Here is a 16,708-nt window from a genome sequence, read left to right as displayed (position 1 = left end):
ATATATATAGGGGTTAACCGCAATCTGGGAAGTATGGTCGCCATAGTTTGATCAAGAGAGCCACCCAAAGCTCTGACACCATAATGTTAATTTTACTTTTTGTGTATTTCACCATATCTCGCGAACTTAAGCTAATTGAAAAATTTTGGCACATAATTATAAAATTCGTTTATCCTTGCGAAAAATAAATTTTAGTAAATATTTATTGTTTTATTTAATGTTAGTCGAAAAAATTTTGAATTGTACGGTATACAAATTTTTGCAACATTTTAAAGTATGTAATTTTGCGTGGCAAAATACAAAATTTGAGCGAAATCGGTCGAATAGTTCCTGAGAAATCGAATTTTACGAAAGTTGATTTCTCAAAAACTATTCGACCGATTTCACTCAAATCTTGTATTACATATTTTGAAATGATGTACTTTCAATTCAACGAGTGACAAACTTTCTTATAGTAAGTGGAGAAATAATTATTCGATGCCTTAGAACATTTCAAATTATGATAAGATGTTTGTCAATCTTACAATTACTGTTTTTAATTTATGCTTTGATTTTAATTGACAAAGCTTTTCTGCCTTGAGCATTAAATATCCAATCGATACTTTTTTTTTTTACACTTATCCTTTTTTAGTGAATTAAAAAAAAAATTTTTAAAAATTTATCAGGGATTACTGTACTAGTGCATTTTAACGTCTCGTCGTCTTTTTAATTTTTATTTTTGAATATAATAGGTTTTAATATGGCAGTAACAGCTTCAATGGTAGTGATTCATTATACTTCCTTGACTGCTTTGGTTTTTCTTTGCTAAAAGTAATTTTGAAATCTCTAAAATTAACGTATTTTGACTTCATTTCTGACAAGGATTCTAAACATATATTAAGGGTGGCAATCAGATAACACTCAGTATATGAAAAAAAAATAATACAAGCCATCTAAATACAGTACAAGAAGAATGTTGGTTGTATGCTACAATTTGATCAAAAGTTAAAAAAAAAAAATATTTAATACAAAAGCGCAATGTACAACAAAAAAAAATTAATAACAAAATAAAAAGAGCAGAACTAATGAAGAAAAATTTACGACGACGATACAAAATAATAAATAAGAATTTGGGATAGCTGTTAATGAATGTTTACAGAAATTTAAAAGTTTCATCTTTATACAATAACAATATTTCCTTATCAAAATTTCACTTTTCTTAAAAAAAAATAATATTTATTCAATTTAAAAATAATAGGAATAAAAGCAAAATATATTTAACGAAAGATAATAAGAAATTTCATAAGAGTGTTACAATAATTATTAACAAATGCAACCTCAATCATTTTTGTCACCCTTTAATTGGTAACGTTTTGCAAGAAAATAGAATTAACTATTCAATGAGTTCAACATATTTATGTTCTTTTTATAACAATATTTTTTCACAATGCCTAGTTAATAATCAAAGCACAGTGTCGTAGTTTTGAGATAAATATTAATTTATACACGATATCGGAAAATAATCATAAAAAACAATGGCTTCCTTTTTTTTTTTTTTTTTTAACAACCACGATAATAATGACTATTTAAATATAGTTGTAATATACCTCCATAGATGACAGCACTAAAGCTTTAGTTTGATACATACATTTTAAAAATTCGTTTTCATACATATAGATAGCAGCACTATTTCTAATTCGCATTAAGATTATTCTAACTCGCATATTATTACAACATTAACATATATATTTTCTTAAATTACAAACTTATTATATTTAACGTTTGTAATATTACTTTCTGAATCAAAACTACTGTAAATCAAGAAGCATGAGAATGTAACTATATATCTTACTCCGTTCAGGATCTTTAAAATACAATACACGTCGTTGTTTTTTTTTTTTTTTTAAGTATAAACTTGGCGAAATTTATAAATTACCTAGGCTAAATAATTTTTTAAAACAACTTTGTAAATTCAATTATGTTACAAAATAAAACTGAATACACAAAGCATAATTTTGCAAACTTTTTTCGTTCATTTGCAAACTAAATCACTAAATTCACTAAAAAGGTGAACCCTAATTCGCTGATACATTGTTTTTCGTTCTTTCACCCATCATTATATTCATTTATTTTATTCATTTATTTTATTCATTGGCTGTATCAAAAATCATTAATTTGCTGCTCATAGAAATTAATCTTAAATTACTATCACTATTAAATGATAAATGCCTATGTCCATATCAACCCCAAACTATCACAGGTACATACACCTATGGCAAAATTGCGCTTTGAAAGAAACAGTTTACTCCAATTTTTAGAAGTAGGCTATATTACGGGAGTATAATTTAGGTCAAAAATACATATTGACTTTATTCTCGGCCGTATTTCGTGTTCTCAACGATAGGAGACAATATTTGCAGAGGTTGTTTCAACTTCCGGTAGAAGATATCACTTGTATTGATTTTTTAACATCTCTTCTAGATATAAGTATTTGATAATTATTTGATTATAATTGTTTATCAAAAAATTCGTTTACTAGTGGCAACAGTTTTTTATATTTTTTTATAACCGTCGTTGAACAGACGACCTAATTTCCGAATACCAATATTCAACTCCGTAGCCTTGCAATTTTGAACCTAATCCAGAAGACAAGGGAACTCTTGGATCAAGTATTGGGAGAGATTTGCTTTCGTAAAGGACTTTTTTAGGAACTGACCTGTTTTATGGAACCAATTTGCATTACATGGTGAGGAAAACCACGAAAACCTCCCATGGTTAACCCGACTGCAAGAGAACTCTAGACCAGAAAATAAGGGAACTCCTGGATCAAATAGTGGGCAAAATTTTGCCTTTCAACGGACCTGACCCGCATTTGCGTTACATGGAAAGAAAAACCGCGAAACCTCCGGTTAGCCTGACTGAGCAAGGGGACTCTTATACATGATCCGTCTACCCCTGAGGATATTTTATGTCAACACTGCGGTCGATGTGATGTGAGGAATTCGTATCGACCAGCCATCTTTGGGATTCGAACCCGGTTCACCTCATCGGAAAGAGAACGCTTTATCCCCTGAGCCACCACGACTCTAGTGGCAACAATTGTTCTGCTTTTAGGAGAACTAGGCGAAGCACTATGTTATTATCTGAAACTAAGATGTTTGGATTCTCCAAAGACTAATCACGCCACCAGGAAGTGATGCATTATAGAGGAAAGACGGGGGAAAAGAAATAGTCACGTTCTGCTATGTCGTTAGAGAAAAACAGTAAGATTTCCCTTAGGGTATTTTAGGAAAGATAGGGAATTAAGAAGGACATTTCTTATCAGTCTCTATAGAATTCAAGTTTTTTGTTTAAAAGTTCGTTAAAAAAAATTAAGTTCCACTTAATACTATTCCATTACATATAATATTATTCCTTTTTTTTCTCCATTTTATTCATTTTTTATTCAATGTTATTATAATTTATTTTTTTTAAAAAAGCAAAAGTAAAAAATAAATTAGAAATGAATTTAAATTATTATTATTTTAAAATAACACCAAAAATGTATAGTTGTTCTTCCCTTAAAGTAGTATGCTCTCTAATTCAAAAAAGTTTGGCTCCACAATTGGGTACTTGCTTTTCCAGAAGAAGTGATGTGATAATGCCTAACCCTGTGATTTAAATCAGATTTATTTGGATACCTGTAAGCAACGTCACGCATATGCGTCAAATGTGATTGATTTCTGAATTGACAAATGCCAGGATTCACCTATGTTTACCTTACTTGCAGCTATCCACTTAGACACCTGCAAGCGACGTCACGTGCGTATAAATCGGGGCATTTGCGCATGACACGATTCAACTGCCAATCAGGTTCGACACACACGCGTGACGTCGCTTGCAGGTATCCAATTAAATCTGATCCAAAAGCGAGGCAATAAACCAAGCCTAATAACTGTAACCAGGATTCGTACAGTTCTTAGAAAATTTAAAACGTGGTGCTAATATATAAATACAGAAGATACAAATTTCTTTGTTATTAGATTTCACTTAAAAATTGAAATGTCTGTATGCACGACCAGATATATTTGTTTGAAAATATGCATAATGGTGAATAAAAACTTATTAAAATAACATTTATTCCCTTAATTTTGCTGTCACTCTTTAAAATTTTAAAGACGGTTCGTTGAAATGCCAAGCACAACCACGTGATTTCAGCTGTATTTTTCTTCTCGAGTTGCAAACTAGAGCTATAGCTAGTTGCAGCTATTACAATAAAAAAATTTATAAAATATTTTTGCGCAAAAATTATAGTCCTGGGTGCTTCAATAATCTTTTTCATTTTTTTCCAACTTTTTGCATGGGTTTTAAAAGGAGTTTTAACTTTATTTCATCACACACGAGATTTGCAAGCATCATTTAAAAACAAATATCGTTACGTCACCCATCTGTTTTTTTTAAAGCATTTTATGTAAGATCTTTCTTAAGATTACTTATTTTTACGTCAAACGCAATTTATAACACCGCTTAATAAGTCTACCTGTATTACCTATAATAGGTAGATCGTTGATGTTTGGTGCAGTATATCTGATTCCGGCTTTGTGCCCCTCTGCATTTTATATAAAAGTTTACATTCAATAAAAGTTACAAAACAATTTAAAAGCTGGCATAAACATTGATAAATTTAATTTGAAGTATGGCAGCAAAAATAAATTTACAGTGATTATTAATCATCAATAAATTATACCGCAATACCTTTAAAGGGAAAGTTGACATAAGTATAAATAAAATTAGAAATTTAAAATCTGACCAGAGCGTAAATAAATTTACGATGTCACTTTGCAATAAGTAATTGCTTTCCGAAAAGGGTTCGTATATTTCAGAATCAGTATAATTGATTATTTGAGTTAGAAATGTAATGGATAAGCGTACATCTGAGATTTCTAATTCCCTTTTACAAAAAGGAATATTTGGGGCATTAGATGTCGCAGTGAAAGAGTTGTATTATGTCGCTCTTCTTTCCCATTTTAACCAGTCTGAAATGGATGCTTGTTCTGATTTTTTTAAAGTTACCAAGGAAACGCTAAATTTATTTTCAAATATCGATGAAAATTCCACAAATGATGAGTGTCAGAAAGTTTTAAATCGAATGAGAGAACTGGGCGAAAAGGGGTTACTTGCAGGGAACATTATAATGAACAAAACAAAATCCTTTGGTAAGTAATAAACTTTTTTTTTAAAAATATAGTTCTTAATTATTATATTATTTGGTACTTTGTCACATTTAATTTCAAAAATATTTTTTATTTCTTTGTTAAAAGATCTCTTCTGTACATTTTATATTAAATATCTACGTATTTCTTGTCCCTGTTCAAGAATTAAACTATGTTATTTTTTTTCATGTGAAAATTATCTTGCAAAATCAATCAGTAATGACCGTAACTATTGATTTAGTTTTCAAAGTCAAACTTAAAATGAAACGTAAAACGTTGAAAATCAAACGTAAATAAACATCTTTCGTATTTAATAAGAACTTAAAAGGTACTTTTACTTTTAGCCGGCACAAGTAAATTCAGCTATTTTATTTATCTGTTTAAATATTTTTATTTTTTTTTAAATAATTGCGATCTAAAAATAATAAAAATAATGATAATAAATAATAATAATAAATAATAAAAATTGATTTAAAAAACAGTTGAATTTACTAGCGTTCAGTGATTTTAAATTGGCAACTTTTTGTCTGCGCAGACGAAATGGAAAAGTACCTCTGGAAGTTTTATATTTAAAATTCATAATGGGTACTTCTCTATTAAACTAAAAAAAAATTTTAATTTTTTAAGTCAGTTTTTAGCATTGAATAAAAATGAATACGTTTATACAAAAATAATTTTTTTTTCAACAAAAAGGAACGTTTTAAATTTCAAATAAAATTTTAAATGAATATGTCTCTTATGTGAATATGACTATTTAAAGTCAAACTTAAATTTGAAACTGTAATAAAGATATATTTTGTTTAATAAGAATTGAATATTTTCCTTTTTTTTTAGTTTTAATTTAAAATGGGTATATCGATTTGTTCCAGTTAATTATCTAAACAGGTGTGTCGAAATCAATTGGAGCTATTTAAATTGCTTATTGGTTTTAAAATTATTATTATTTTAAATTTGGCTGCCTTTAGAACATCAAATTTAAATTTGAAAGTCTAATAAAGGTGTGTTATGTTTAATAAGAATTGAATATCTCTCATTTTTCAGTTAGAAATCAAAATGGTTTACTTATTCCATCAAGACAATTATTAAAAGAAGTGTGTTGAAAAATATCCATAGCACACGTTGTTGAAATTGCTTATTTCATCTTAAATGAATTAATTCAATAACCCTAAAAAGTAATTTAAAAAAAATTCTTTCACTATAAACTTTATTATATTTCAGAGCTACATCAAGATATGAAAAGATTCCGTCACCAAGTTAAAAAGCTTCTGGCAGAACCTACGAACGTGTGGTTGAAATTAAAATGGATGGAAAATAATTATTCTGCAGAATCGTTAAAATTAGATAAAGAATTAACGGCTCTCCAATTGGAACTTGAAAGATCCAGACTACTTCAGAAAAATACTGTAAGAACCTTATTGTTCGATAACTTTACCCGCACTAGACTACTCAAATAAAAGCACAATACAAATAACGAGTAAATTTATAAAGTCCGTATTAGTTTTCAACAATATTCTTCTTTGTTAATATGCATAACTTTTTTTAAAAATATATATATGATAGGAGAGATAATAATAACAATAAAGTTTTCTTTTTTTTTACATCAATAGCGAAACTTTTTAAAAAAGGAAAAAAATATAAATAAATTTGGCTTTTTTTTTATTTTAATAGTCCTCATTACTTTTCCTTTTATTTTTTTTATTATTATTCGTTTTACTACTTTATTTACATAACGTCTAATAAATTTTAGCAATCACTGCTCTAAAATAGATCAAAACTTAATTTTAGAAACAATATCTTCGATTTCTGCTGCTACTAAATTGTATGACTTGATAATTCATCCGAATTCTCCAGCACCGAAACAAAAACTTTAATTTCCTATTTTAAATAGTTTAGTATTTGCACAGTTTAGCTGCATCCGATTCATGTGCCATTGAAGTCAAACCTCTAGTTTTCCCGATTTTTTAATGACTACTTTTTTTTTAAACTTTCTTTTGACTTTACACATAGCGTGTGTTTTAAAAACGCTTGCGTCATTCTTAGGTTAAAAATAAAAATATATGATAACAATCCGTTTTTGATGACCCGCTTGGTCACCTTTCAAAATTATCTTCTGCAACATATAAACTTTAATGGTAAACTAAAGGAATGCACAATACAATTGCATGTAAATATTTTAATTTTTTACACCAATCCCAACACCTTAATTAATTTTAAAAAGTGCATTAACCACATTTGTTCAACGTCCAGCTATTGACCACTGCTTTACCTAATCGGAAGAAACTTTTTTCAAGAGATGTCCGTGATAGTGTCAAAGTTCATGTATTGAATTTTAGTAATAATTTAAAGTATGTCTGGCAGCCATTAAATCACATAAACCATCGTAAGTATCTGCACCGGACAATTCAGTATAGTAGGAAGAAGTACACTGGTTATTTTAAGTTAAGGAAAAATCACGAAAATGACCATAACTCAAAAAGTTAGGAATACAATATAATGAAACTGGCATTTTAGTGCGCATAATAATGCATGAAACAGCATAAAAAGTATTAACCAGACAATTATGGTGTTACAGATTAGCATGTGTATGAAATGAATGTATCAGTTTGGAAAAGTACAAAATGTGCTTTTCATTGAGTATGATCACCTCTAGCAGCAATACAACGCATTCAGCGATGTGTGATGCTTTCATTTCTGCTGTCAACCAGCTCTGTAAGAAGGGCAAACTATTGTTCTTGCAAAGCAGTTGCAAGCTGGGCAAGGATCTAAAGGGGAGGATAGAGAGCAGCTGCACGTCTTCCTAAAGCATCTGAAAAAAATTCTCGGTAGGATTCAAGTCTGGTGATCAAGCTGGCCATTCTACGGGGAAAGGCGTGCAGATCTGTGCCTCCACCCAACGAGTTACCACCCCGCACACAGACACTGCCTCCTTGGTATGCATCTCTTTCACGGATGTTTGATGGATTACATAGGGTTTCAGGTTTTCTTCTAATCAAACAATGCCTACTATCATTTTAGAGACTAACCCTGGATTCATCTGTGAAGAGAACAATGCTCCATTGGTCGGCCGTCCAGTGGACATGTGGCCATGTCCACCTTAAACATTATTTTTTATGGCGTGGGGGGAGTGGCAAGAACCAACCACGCTCGTGAAGCCTTCTACTCATAGTAGACTTTGCCACGAATCTTCCGGTGGTTGCACTAAGAGCTCATTTGGAGCCGCGGTGGCTCAGGGGATAGAGCACTCACCTCCCAATGAGGTAAACCAGGTTTGACTCCCAGTGATGGCTGTTGATACGAATTCCACACCCGGCTCGCACCGATCACACTGCTAATGTAAAATATCCTCAGTGGTAGAGAGATTATGGGTTCGAGACCTCTCGTCGTTAGGCTAACCATGAAAGTTTTCGTAGTTTTCTTTCCACGTAACGAAAATCCGGGTACGTTCCACCAAAAAGTATTCCGGCAAATTTTGCCCAATGCTTGATTCAGGAGTTTCCGTATCTTCTGGATTTAGGTTCAAATTGACCAGGCTACGGAGTTGAACATTAGTAATCGTAAACTTAAAAAATTGGGACGACTGTTCTACAACGGTTATAAAATAAAATAAAAAAGGAAAGGATCTGAGCTGACTCGGAGTTGCTGGTTCTATTGCTTCGAGCGCATAATGATAAATGTCGGTCATTGGCGCTTTTCCTACCAATTTGCCGTCCTACGACTGAACTTTCTGGTAGCCTGACGATTTTTAACCACAGGTTCTGTGGTTAAAAATTGTTACCGAAGTCTATGAAATAAATAATGAAAATTTTCTCTCCCATGTAAAGCTAAAATTAATTAATTTAATTTAATTATTGAATTAATATTTGAAAAAAACTGTATTAACTTCAAGTATCATCCACTACAAGTTTTAAAAAAAATGTATTTGAACTTGATTGGGTGATTGAAAAAAAAGAAGAAAAAAAAAGAAGAAAGAAAAAAAATTTGAACAAGATATTAGGAGAGTTTGAACTAATAGTAGGAATTGAAAAAACACAGCGAAATTCGCAGGCTTGCGATCAAACATACAATTTTATGATCATTGCAGATGAAATAATTCTTTTGCAGTGCCACTAATTAACATATTGCAGAATCACTAATTTACATATTGCAGTTTTATTTAGCAACTCTTATTCGCCAACATATTTAAATTTCATGAGGATTGGTTTATTTTTGAGACAGTTTTCACTGTTTTTAATTTTTTTTTCTTAATTTATGATAACCAGTGTATAATGTTGCTAGTAGATAAAGAAATGCCCAAGTTTATGATACCACATGAAAGAAATATATGTAATTAAAATAAATAAAAATAGATAACTGGACACTGGTATTTGAAAATTTTTACGTGTGCTAAATCATCGTAGGTCGTTTAGATAGTGTAATATTACTAACATAAATAAAGACATAGCATATTTAACTAATTCATATTAATTGTGCAAAATAACTTAACTGTTTCATCGCAATAGTGTTTATTCCATGGTTATTTGTGCTTTTATTCGTAATAATGTATGAAAGAATGAGAATATAACTGCATGAGATACATTAATATGCAGAACAGTACGGAAAATAGTTTAGTAGCTACTTGGAACAATCGATTAACGAGTTAACATATATTTGTATATGCTATATACTGAGTGACTGTTACCGATATATACTGTTTTCTGTTATTGATTATTATTATTGATTTTGTTATTGATTCTTCAGGTATATTTTTATGTTATTAATCGATTCTTTCAACTTTAGGAAGCAAGTAAGATGGATAAAATAGAAGAAGGAAAAATAATGACAACTCTGAATTTTCAAACTAAACATCCTCAACTTGTCAAGTAAAAACATTTTATGTCATTTTTATTTATTTATTTTCATCTTATTTTATCATATTTTTTTGTTTTCGTATTATAAGTTTTAGATTTTTACTTTTCAAAATGGGAAAAAAACTAGTTTTTTTTAATTATTATTTAAGACAGCTAAATCAAAATGTATTATGCAATTTGTGGAAATGCAATAGTTTAAATAAGGCCAAATAAGTCTATTGTTTGTATTTTTTTAAGAGAAAGAACTTTCGCACAGCAATTTTTATGAGTAATTTCTTAAAACCCTTTGGAAAACGCTTTATATGTTCTGGATCAAAACTTCGAATTTGTTGTAGTGAAAAAAAAGTTTAAATTAACTTTCTTTATAGTATAAGATAAATTATAGTTGACGCTATGTATTGATTGCTCAGAAAAATTGATAAAAAAAAAGTAAAGAACATTTTTGAAAAGGTAGAAAAAAAATTTGGGTTCGAAAAAAATTGTCATGCTAGTTTTTCTAGTTTAATAACTAGAACTGAACAGCCTGCCTAATTCTGAGTTTACGATTATCTATGTTCAACTTTGTAGACCTAAAATTTTGAACCCAACCCAGGGTGCAAGAGAACTCTTAGATCAAGCATTAGGACAAACTAGCTAGGACTTTTTCTGAAGGAACTAATCCGCATTCGAGTTACACGGAAAGGAAAACCACGAAAACCTCGCATGGTTCGCCTGATGCCAAGGGAACTCTAACCCATGATCCGTCTACCACTGAGGATATCTTTCTTCAGAACTGTAGTCGGTGTGAGCCGTGAGCAGAATTCATGTCAACCAGCCACCGCTGGAATTCGAACCTGTCTCACCTCATCATGCTTCAGGAGCATTATTTGTTACTCTGAATTCAAAATCGATTGGAATCGGAGAATAAAATAGAGATTATTAGGGTGGTGGTTATTAATAATAGTATGTTTACAAGACATGAATGTGTGTACTACACTATTAATTTAAGGTTATGTACCATTGCCCGGAATTTCCTACACAAAAATGTTTCAGCCTGTAATAGTTACCTGTCCAATTATACTATATACTCAGGTCATTTTAACTTGTGGATAGCTATTTAGGGTTAGGGTTAAATGCCATTGACACCTACACACTTGTTCGGTTTTCCCTACACTGATGTTTTTCCTGATCGGGTATTGTTATAATAATAACCATCTATTACTAATAATAAACCGGTTAAAGGGAAATTTGAGTTTCATAAAAAATTGATTTACAAAATAAAGAATTCTTTTTTTTTTTTTTTTTTTTTTTNAAAAAAAATTTTTTTTTTTTTTTTTTTTTTTTTTGTAAATATATTCAGGAGAAAAAGAGATTTTCACAGTTATAAACCAAATACGGTAATCTAAAGACCTAAAACAAGACAAACCAACAACAGTTTCGTTCACAATGCCTGAAATGAGACGATTTTCCATTACTAAAATAGGAAAATATATTAAAACAAATTGTGATTTTTTAAGGAAATTTAAATAACACAAAAATAATTTTAATTTTTCAGGGCAAATATAGAAGAAGAGATCGAGNAAGACAAACCAACAACAGTTTTCGTTCACAATGCCTGAAATGAGACGATTTTCCATTACTAAAATAGGAAAATATATTAAAACAAATTGTGATTTTTTAAGGAAATTTAAATAACACAAAAATAATTTTAATTTTTCAGGGCAAATATAGAAGAAGAGATCGAGTTTATTCAAACAATAAATGAAGGAAAATTGAAGCAATTTCTGAGAGACGAAGAAGAGGCTGAAAGTAAACTTAGAGATGCTATATTAGAGCACAGAAATGATACTCAAGCAGTTATTGATGTAAGTAAAGATATCATAAATGTCATTTATATATCATGTACGCCAAAATGATTATGATTAATAATCATTTTACACAAACTTTTTTTTATATCTCCCTGTAACAGAATGGTTAATTAAGAAAAATTACGATACAGTAGGACTCGTAATTAGCAAGGAGCTCGAGAAACTGAAAAGTGCTTGCTAAATTCGAGTTCAAATTTAACACAAGAAATATAAACATAAATCCCTAGCCACTTACGGAATAAAACGGCGAAATCGGCCTATAACAGAATGATTAGAATGAAAATTATTTAAATCATTACTGATATTAATTTAGGCTTTCAAAATTATTTCCCTCGTTAAATCCTAGAAAAATTTAAAAAATTTGCGAGCTAAAAGTACACTTTTAATTAACCAGCCAGCATTTGCGAGCTAAAAGTAATTAACCAAACAAAACCTCCATTTTCCTCTTTAAATGCCGCGAGATAAATGGTTTCTGCTATAACCTATACGAAATACTGTTAAATTTCCTAGTGCAAGTTATTAAAATTGTCGTTCATTAAATTATTATTTTTAACTTTTTAAATTATTTTTAGTAAATTTTGTAAATTTCTCGGGTAAAAAGAAGTTTTTTGCTATTTTGATTTCTTTGGTATGCTGTTTAACGCATATGATAGTATGCTATATAACTCAAGCGCTTACAATCAATTCAAAGTTTATGCATAAAGTGATTTTAAAAGTATGTTTATCTTAATTGCAAAACACATTTACTTAACACCGCGCTCACTTTCATCAGAGACAATATGACACTATGACTCATTGACAATATTGGCGATCGAAATGGGCTACAGGTGGAGTAGAGCAGAACTCTTTGCTAATGGTGACACTTCGCATGCTTTCACCATTAGCGTGTAGAAAGTCATAGGCGAGAAGGAAATACGTAGATTAAAAACTTTCAAATTACGAAACTATACGGAACAGAAAACTACATTGAGCATAGTTCTAAGAGAAAGTGTCCCATTGTGAACTGATCATGACACGGTTCCCAGCAGATTACCGAAGTCAAGCATCACTGGCTGTGGTCAGTGTGCGGCTGGGTGTCCACTTGGATCAGTCTGCGTAGGGACCGAGCGTGTGCGGTATGGATCTTCGTTAAACTGTGCTTCCGTAAAGTGCTCGACTTCGCGTGCAGGTCGTTGGGCTTCCGAACCTGGGGTGCCATGTCCTCTGCAGAGGATCAAAATTTGTGATGGCATGTCTTCGGATCATCCTCAGGGTGAAAGGTTCAACTATAGCTAGCAAAAACATTACATCTTTCCTGGTGTCCCAAAAATGACTGATGAATTTTGAAAATCAATAAAAAATAACGGAACGCGATAAAAATGCATGGTTTGGGGTATTATGCTTAGGAAACTAGTTATTGTGTCCCACAAAATTTCGCATTTAGTTAAACTTTATACCATTAGGTGGCGAGAGCTGCAGAGAAACTGAATCTGAGACTACTTTAGTCAGTGTTTCTCTACAGAATGAGTTAATGAGCGCTTGTGAAAGATTTTGATAATGGTTTACATATTAAAATAGCGGATGTTCACCGTCATGGAGTATATTCTAGAACGCAGCTGTGTTACATACATTCTGGTTATTTCTATTCTAACGCGCCACCTATTTACGGCAATTTGAAGAAATGTGCAAGTAGGGGAAAAACCATACATTTTTTACTGCGTTCCGTTCTTTTTCTTAATTGATTTTTAAAATACATCAGTCATTTTTGGGACACTCGGTATCTTTGGTATGTACAATAATGAAATATTTTACCAGAAACATTCTTACATTTTTTTATAGGAGACTCTAAATACCAGAACATTTTATGAGTGGTTAAAAAAGAAAAGCGAAGAAAAGATGGAAGAATTAAATGTAAGTAACACACGTACTTCTTTCACAATCTAATTACTTTACAGATATCGATATTTCAAAAGCAAAAATTAATAAGATATTGTGACAGCAGGAATTAAGTTCACACTAAATAAAGATACCCTTCAAGTTTTAACACAGCCATTGAGATAGACACCTCTCAATACTTATTTGATAGATAAATCCTTGGACCCACAGCAGAAATTACTGATATGTTCTTTCCCTTAACTTTGTTCCTCAAGAAGAGGTGTGGATACCAAAAAGAAGAAATTTCAGTTTGTGGTAGAATTGAAGTCTACCATTATTGAAACGTGGCGTAATATTTATGCTACTGCCCTCCAGGTATTGGTAAGCCATATCGCATATTTCAAGTCATATTCGACCGTACTTTGACTATAATCGTAAGTCGTTTTATTTTGATGGGACACTTTTTTACATCCATTTTTATTGATACGATTATTTTTTTTCTGTTCATGCTCCTTGTAAATATGTGACTGGATAACGATTTACTTAACATTACTTGTTGAGTTCGTAAAGTTTTCTAAGCGTCCAATTATGTCAGTAAACCAAAGTGGCTTTATTTAAGAGGGACAATCGGTAACAAGGAATAATTTAGAAAGAAAATATTTTTCCTTTTTGAGAACTTTGAAATGTTTTATTCTTTTTAAAGCTTTTAAGAATTCTTTGCAAATATATACAGCATATCCGTCAAGTCAGATCTGAAAATAAAAAATCAACACGTAGCAAGTAAAAAAAAAAACTGAAATTAAACAAACAATTGGTCATGTTTTCCCTCCTTTTTTTTCTTCTTTTAAATCGTCCAATGATAAAAATACATCAATGCAAAGATTCTACAAAACAGAATTTTTTTTAGAATGTCTTCATTCAAAATTTTGAGTCTTCAAAATCTATCAATTTCTGTTGGAAAGACTTATGTAGAAGAAGATTATGTATACATACAATATTTTGCCACGCCAAGTATTTTTAAATTAAGTTCCTTACAGTTTGCATGTTTAACTAAATTTTATCACACATATATAATATTTTCACTATTGAAGTAACTTTCTATAGCCGTAGATGATATAAAAATATGAATTGAATTTTGATAGAATCTAACATGAATTTTTTTTTAAAAAATATATAATTTAATTCAATTAAAAAAGAAAAGTGTGCAATAATTGGCTATTAAATGAAAAGGACCTATCGATATCGATCACCGAGTCATTAGGTTTGAGGAAAAAGTGGCTTCTAAGTCATTAGAGTCAGCTGACTGAAAATTTAAATTTTCAGGTCTACGTGAAGTCATTGTACACTTCTGAAAGATTAACGATCAAAAGTGTACTGTTGTATCGGCTGCATCATCAGGCACCGTGCAAAGCTCACGGTCGCAGTTAAAAAAAACTAGGCGCAAGGCACCGTCACAAAAGTAACATTTTAAATTTAGGCGAATGCCAAAAGGTTAAAACTTGAGGGTATTGTGATAGCATCATCACATGTACCCATGTATTTTTTTTAACCACTGTACTTGACAGACTAGTCAAAACTATACGACTGTTTAGTACTATTCTAAAGTAGATTATTTTATTTAGGCAGAGCAAGAGGATATTTGGAAAGAGCTCTCAGCTGAGTTAGAAACATGCCGCAGCCAGTGCATAGAATACACAGAAGTGGATAAGTTGTATAGTGGCATTCTGAAAGAGAGAAAGCTCAAAGAATATGAAAAAAGATTGAGAGCTGCAGTAATTATAGTGCAGGCATACTGGCGCGGTTACAAATGTAGAAAAGCATTGAAACAGAGCTGAGCAAAAGAAGTGTTAAATGGGCTAAAACTTAATCAGTCTGATAAGTATTTATTAACATTTGAAATAAAATTTAATATTGCTGATGATATTATTATATATTAATGAATGTAAAAAGTTGAAAACATATTTTTCCATTATAATTTTCGATTTTTCTTAAAGCAAATTACTACTGTTTAATATTTACAAGTAAAAATTTAAAACCCATTAGAAAAACATATGATAATTTGAAAATTGAAGTTTAATGGCCTAGGAGTTTAACAACAAAACTAATTTAAGATTTGAAATCTCCACACCCGAATTAGGCAAGAACAAGTATTTCCATAAATTCAACAAAAAATTTGTTCCCTAGAGTAATCAATATCGATAGTTTAAACAATTTCATATAATGAATGAAAAATATTGTAAACTAGAAAATAAATAGATTTATTAACAAAATTATGTCAGATAAAGCAGAGCATAATTCGAAATTTTAAAACAAAATATTCAGAAAAAACGACGAAATCTTAAACATTACTTAACGGCTCAACGGCGCTATTGCAAGCGATATAAAATATTTTTGAATTTCCGTAACAAATTAATATTTTACTCATTTATTTTGAATTGAAAATGCTAAAATTAAAACAAATGAAATATCTAAAATAAAATCATTTTAACGAACTCCGAAAACAATAATTTTTAGATGCTCAGCATAAATTAAAATTGGCGGACCTTTTACAACATTCCATTATATCGGCACTTGTTAAAGTTCACAAAAACTATTTCCCATCTTCATTTCAGTTAAAAATACAAATTCGATACATTAAAATATAAAAATATTTGTCACGCCCTCAGAGTTAGTATATAATATATTTATATAATTAATTATATATAAAAAGTATATTATTAAATTAATTAATATTTAATGAAATAAAATAGAAATAAATTTCACTATATATAAAATATAATTAAGTTACACTCTGCATAAATCAAAATTCGGTGTAATTTAAGTAAAAAGGTCAAATTGTCTACAACAAAACAACAAACCACTGCTTGTGTACTTATTTCCAATTTCATCAATTATTTTACTTCAATGACTGGTATTTCTGCGGAAATACTATGAATGGTTTTGTAAGAGATTGGGAACACGGAGCATACAAGCTAACTTCTCTCGCTTT

The 16,708-nt window shown here is 30.4% G+C and overlaps 1 protein-coding gene across 1 annotated transcript; it reads left to right on the top strand.

The window, feature by feature from the left end:
* Nucleotides 1–4,844: 4,844 nt before the first annotated feature.
* Nucleotides 4,845–15,640, top strand: LOC107443557 (uncharacterized). The gene is made up of 6 exons (XM_016057477.3): nucleotides 4,845–5,174; nucleotides 6,390–6,574; nucleotides 9,948–10,030; nucleotides 11,718–11,862; nucleotides 13,684–13,755; nucleotides 15,342–15,640. Exons 1-6 carry the CDS (start codon nucleotides 4,877–4,879, stop codon nucleotides 15,552–15,554), a joined length of 996 nt encoding a protein of 331 aa, XP_015912963.2. The 5' UTR covers nucleotides 4,845–4,876; the 3' UTR covers nucleotides 15,555–15,640.
* Nucleotides 15,641–16,708: the final 1,068 nt, after the last annotated feature.

Source organism: Parasteatoda tepidariorum, chromosome 8, assembly GCF_043381705.1.
Source record: "Parasteatoda tepidariorum isolate YZ-2023 chromosome 8, CAS_Ptep_4.0, whole genome shotgun sequence".
NCBI lineage: Eukaryota > Metazoa > Arthropoda > Arachnida > Araneae > Theridiidae > Parasteatoda > Parasteatoda tepidariorum.
The sequence above is the reverse complement of the archived record's forward strand: the minus strand, read 5'-3'. Positions and strand labels throughout refer to the sequence as shown.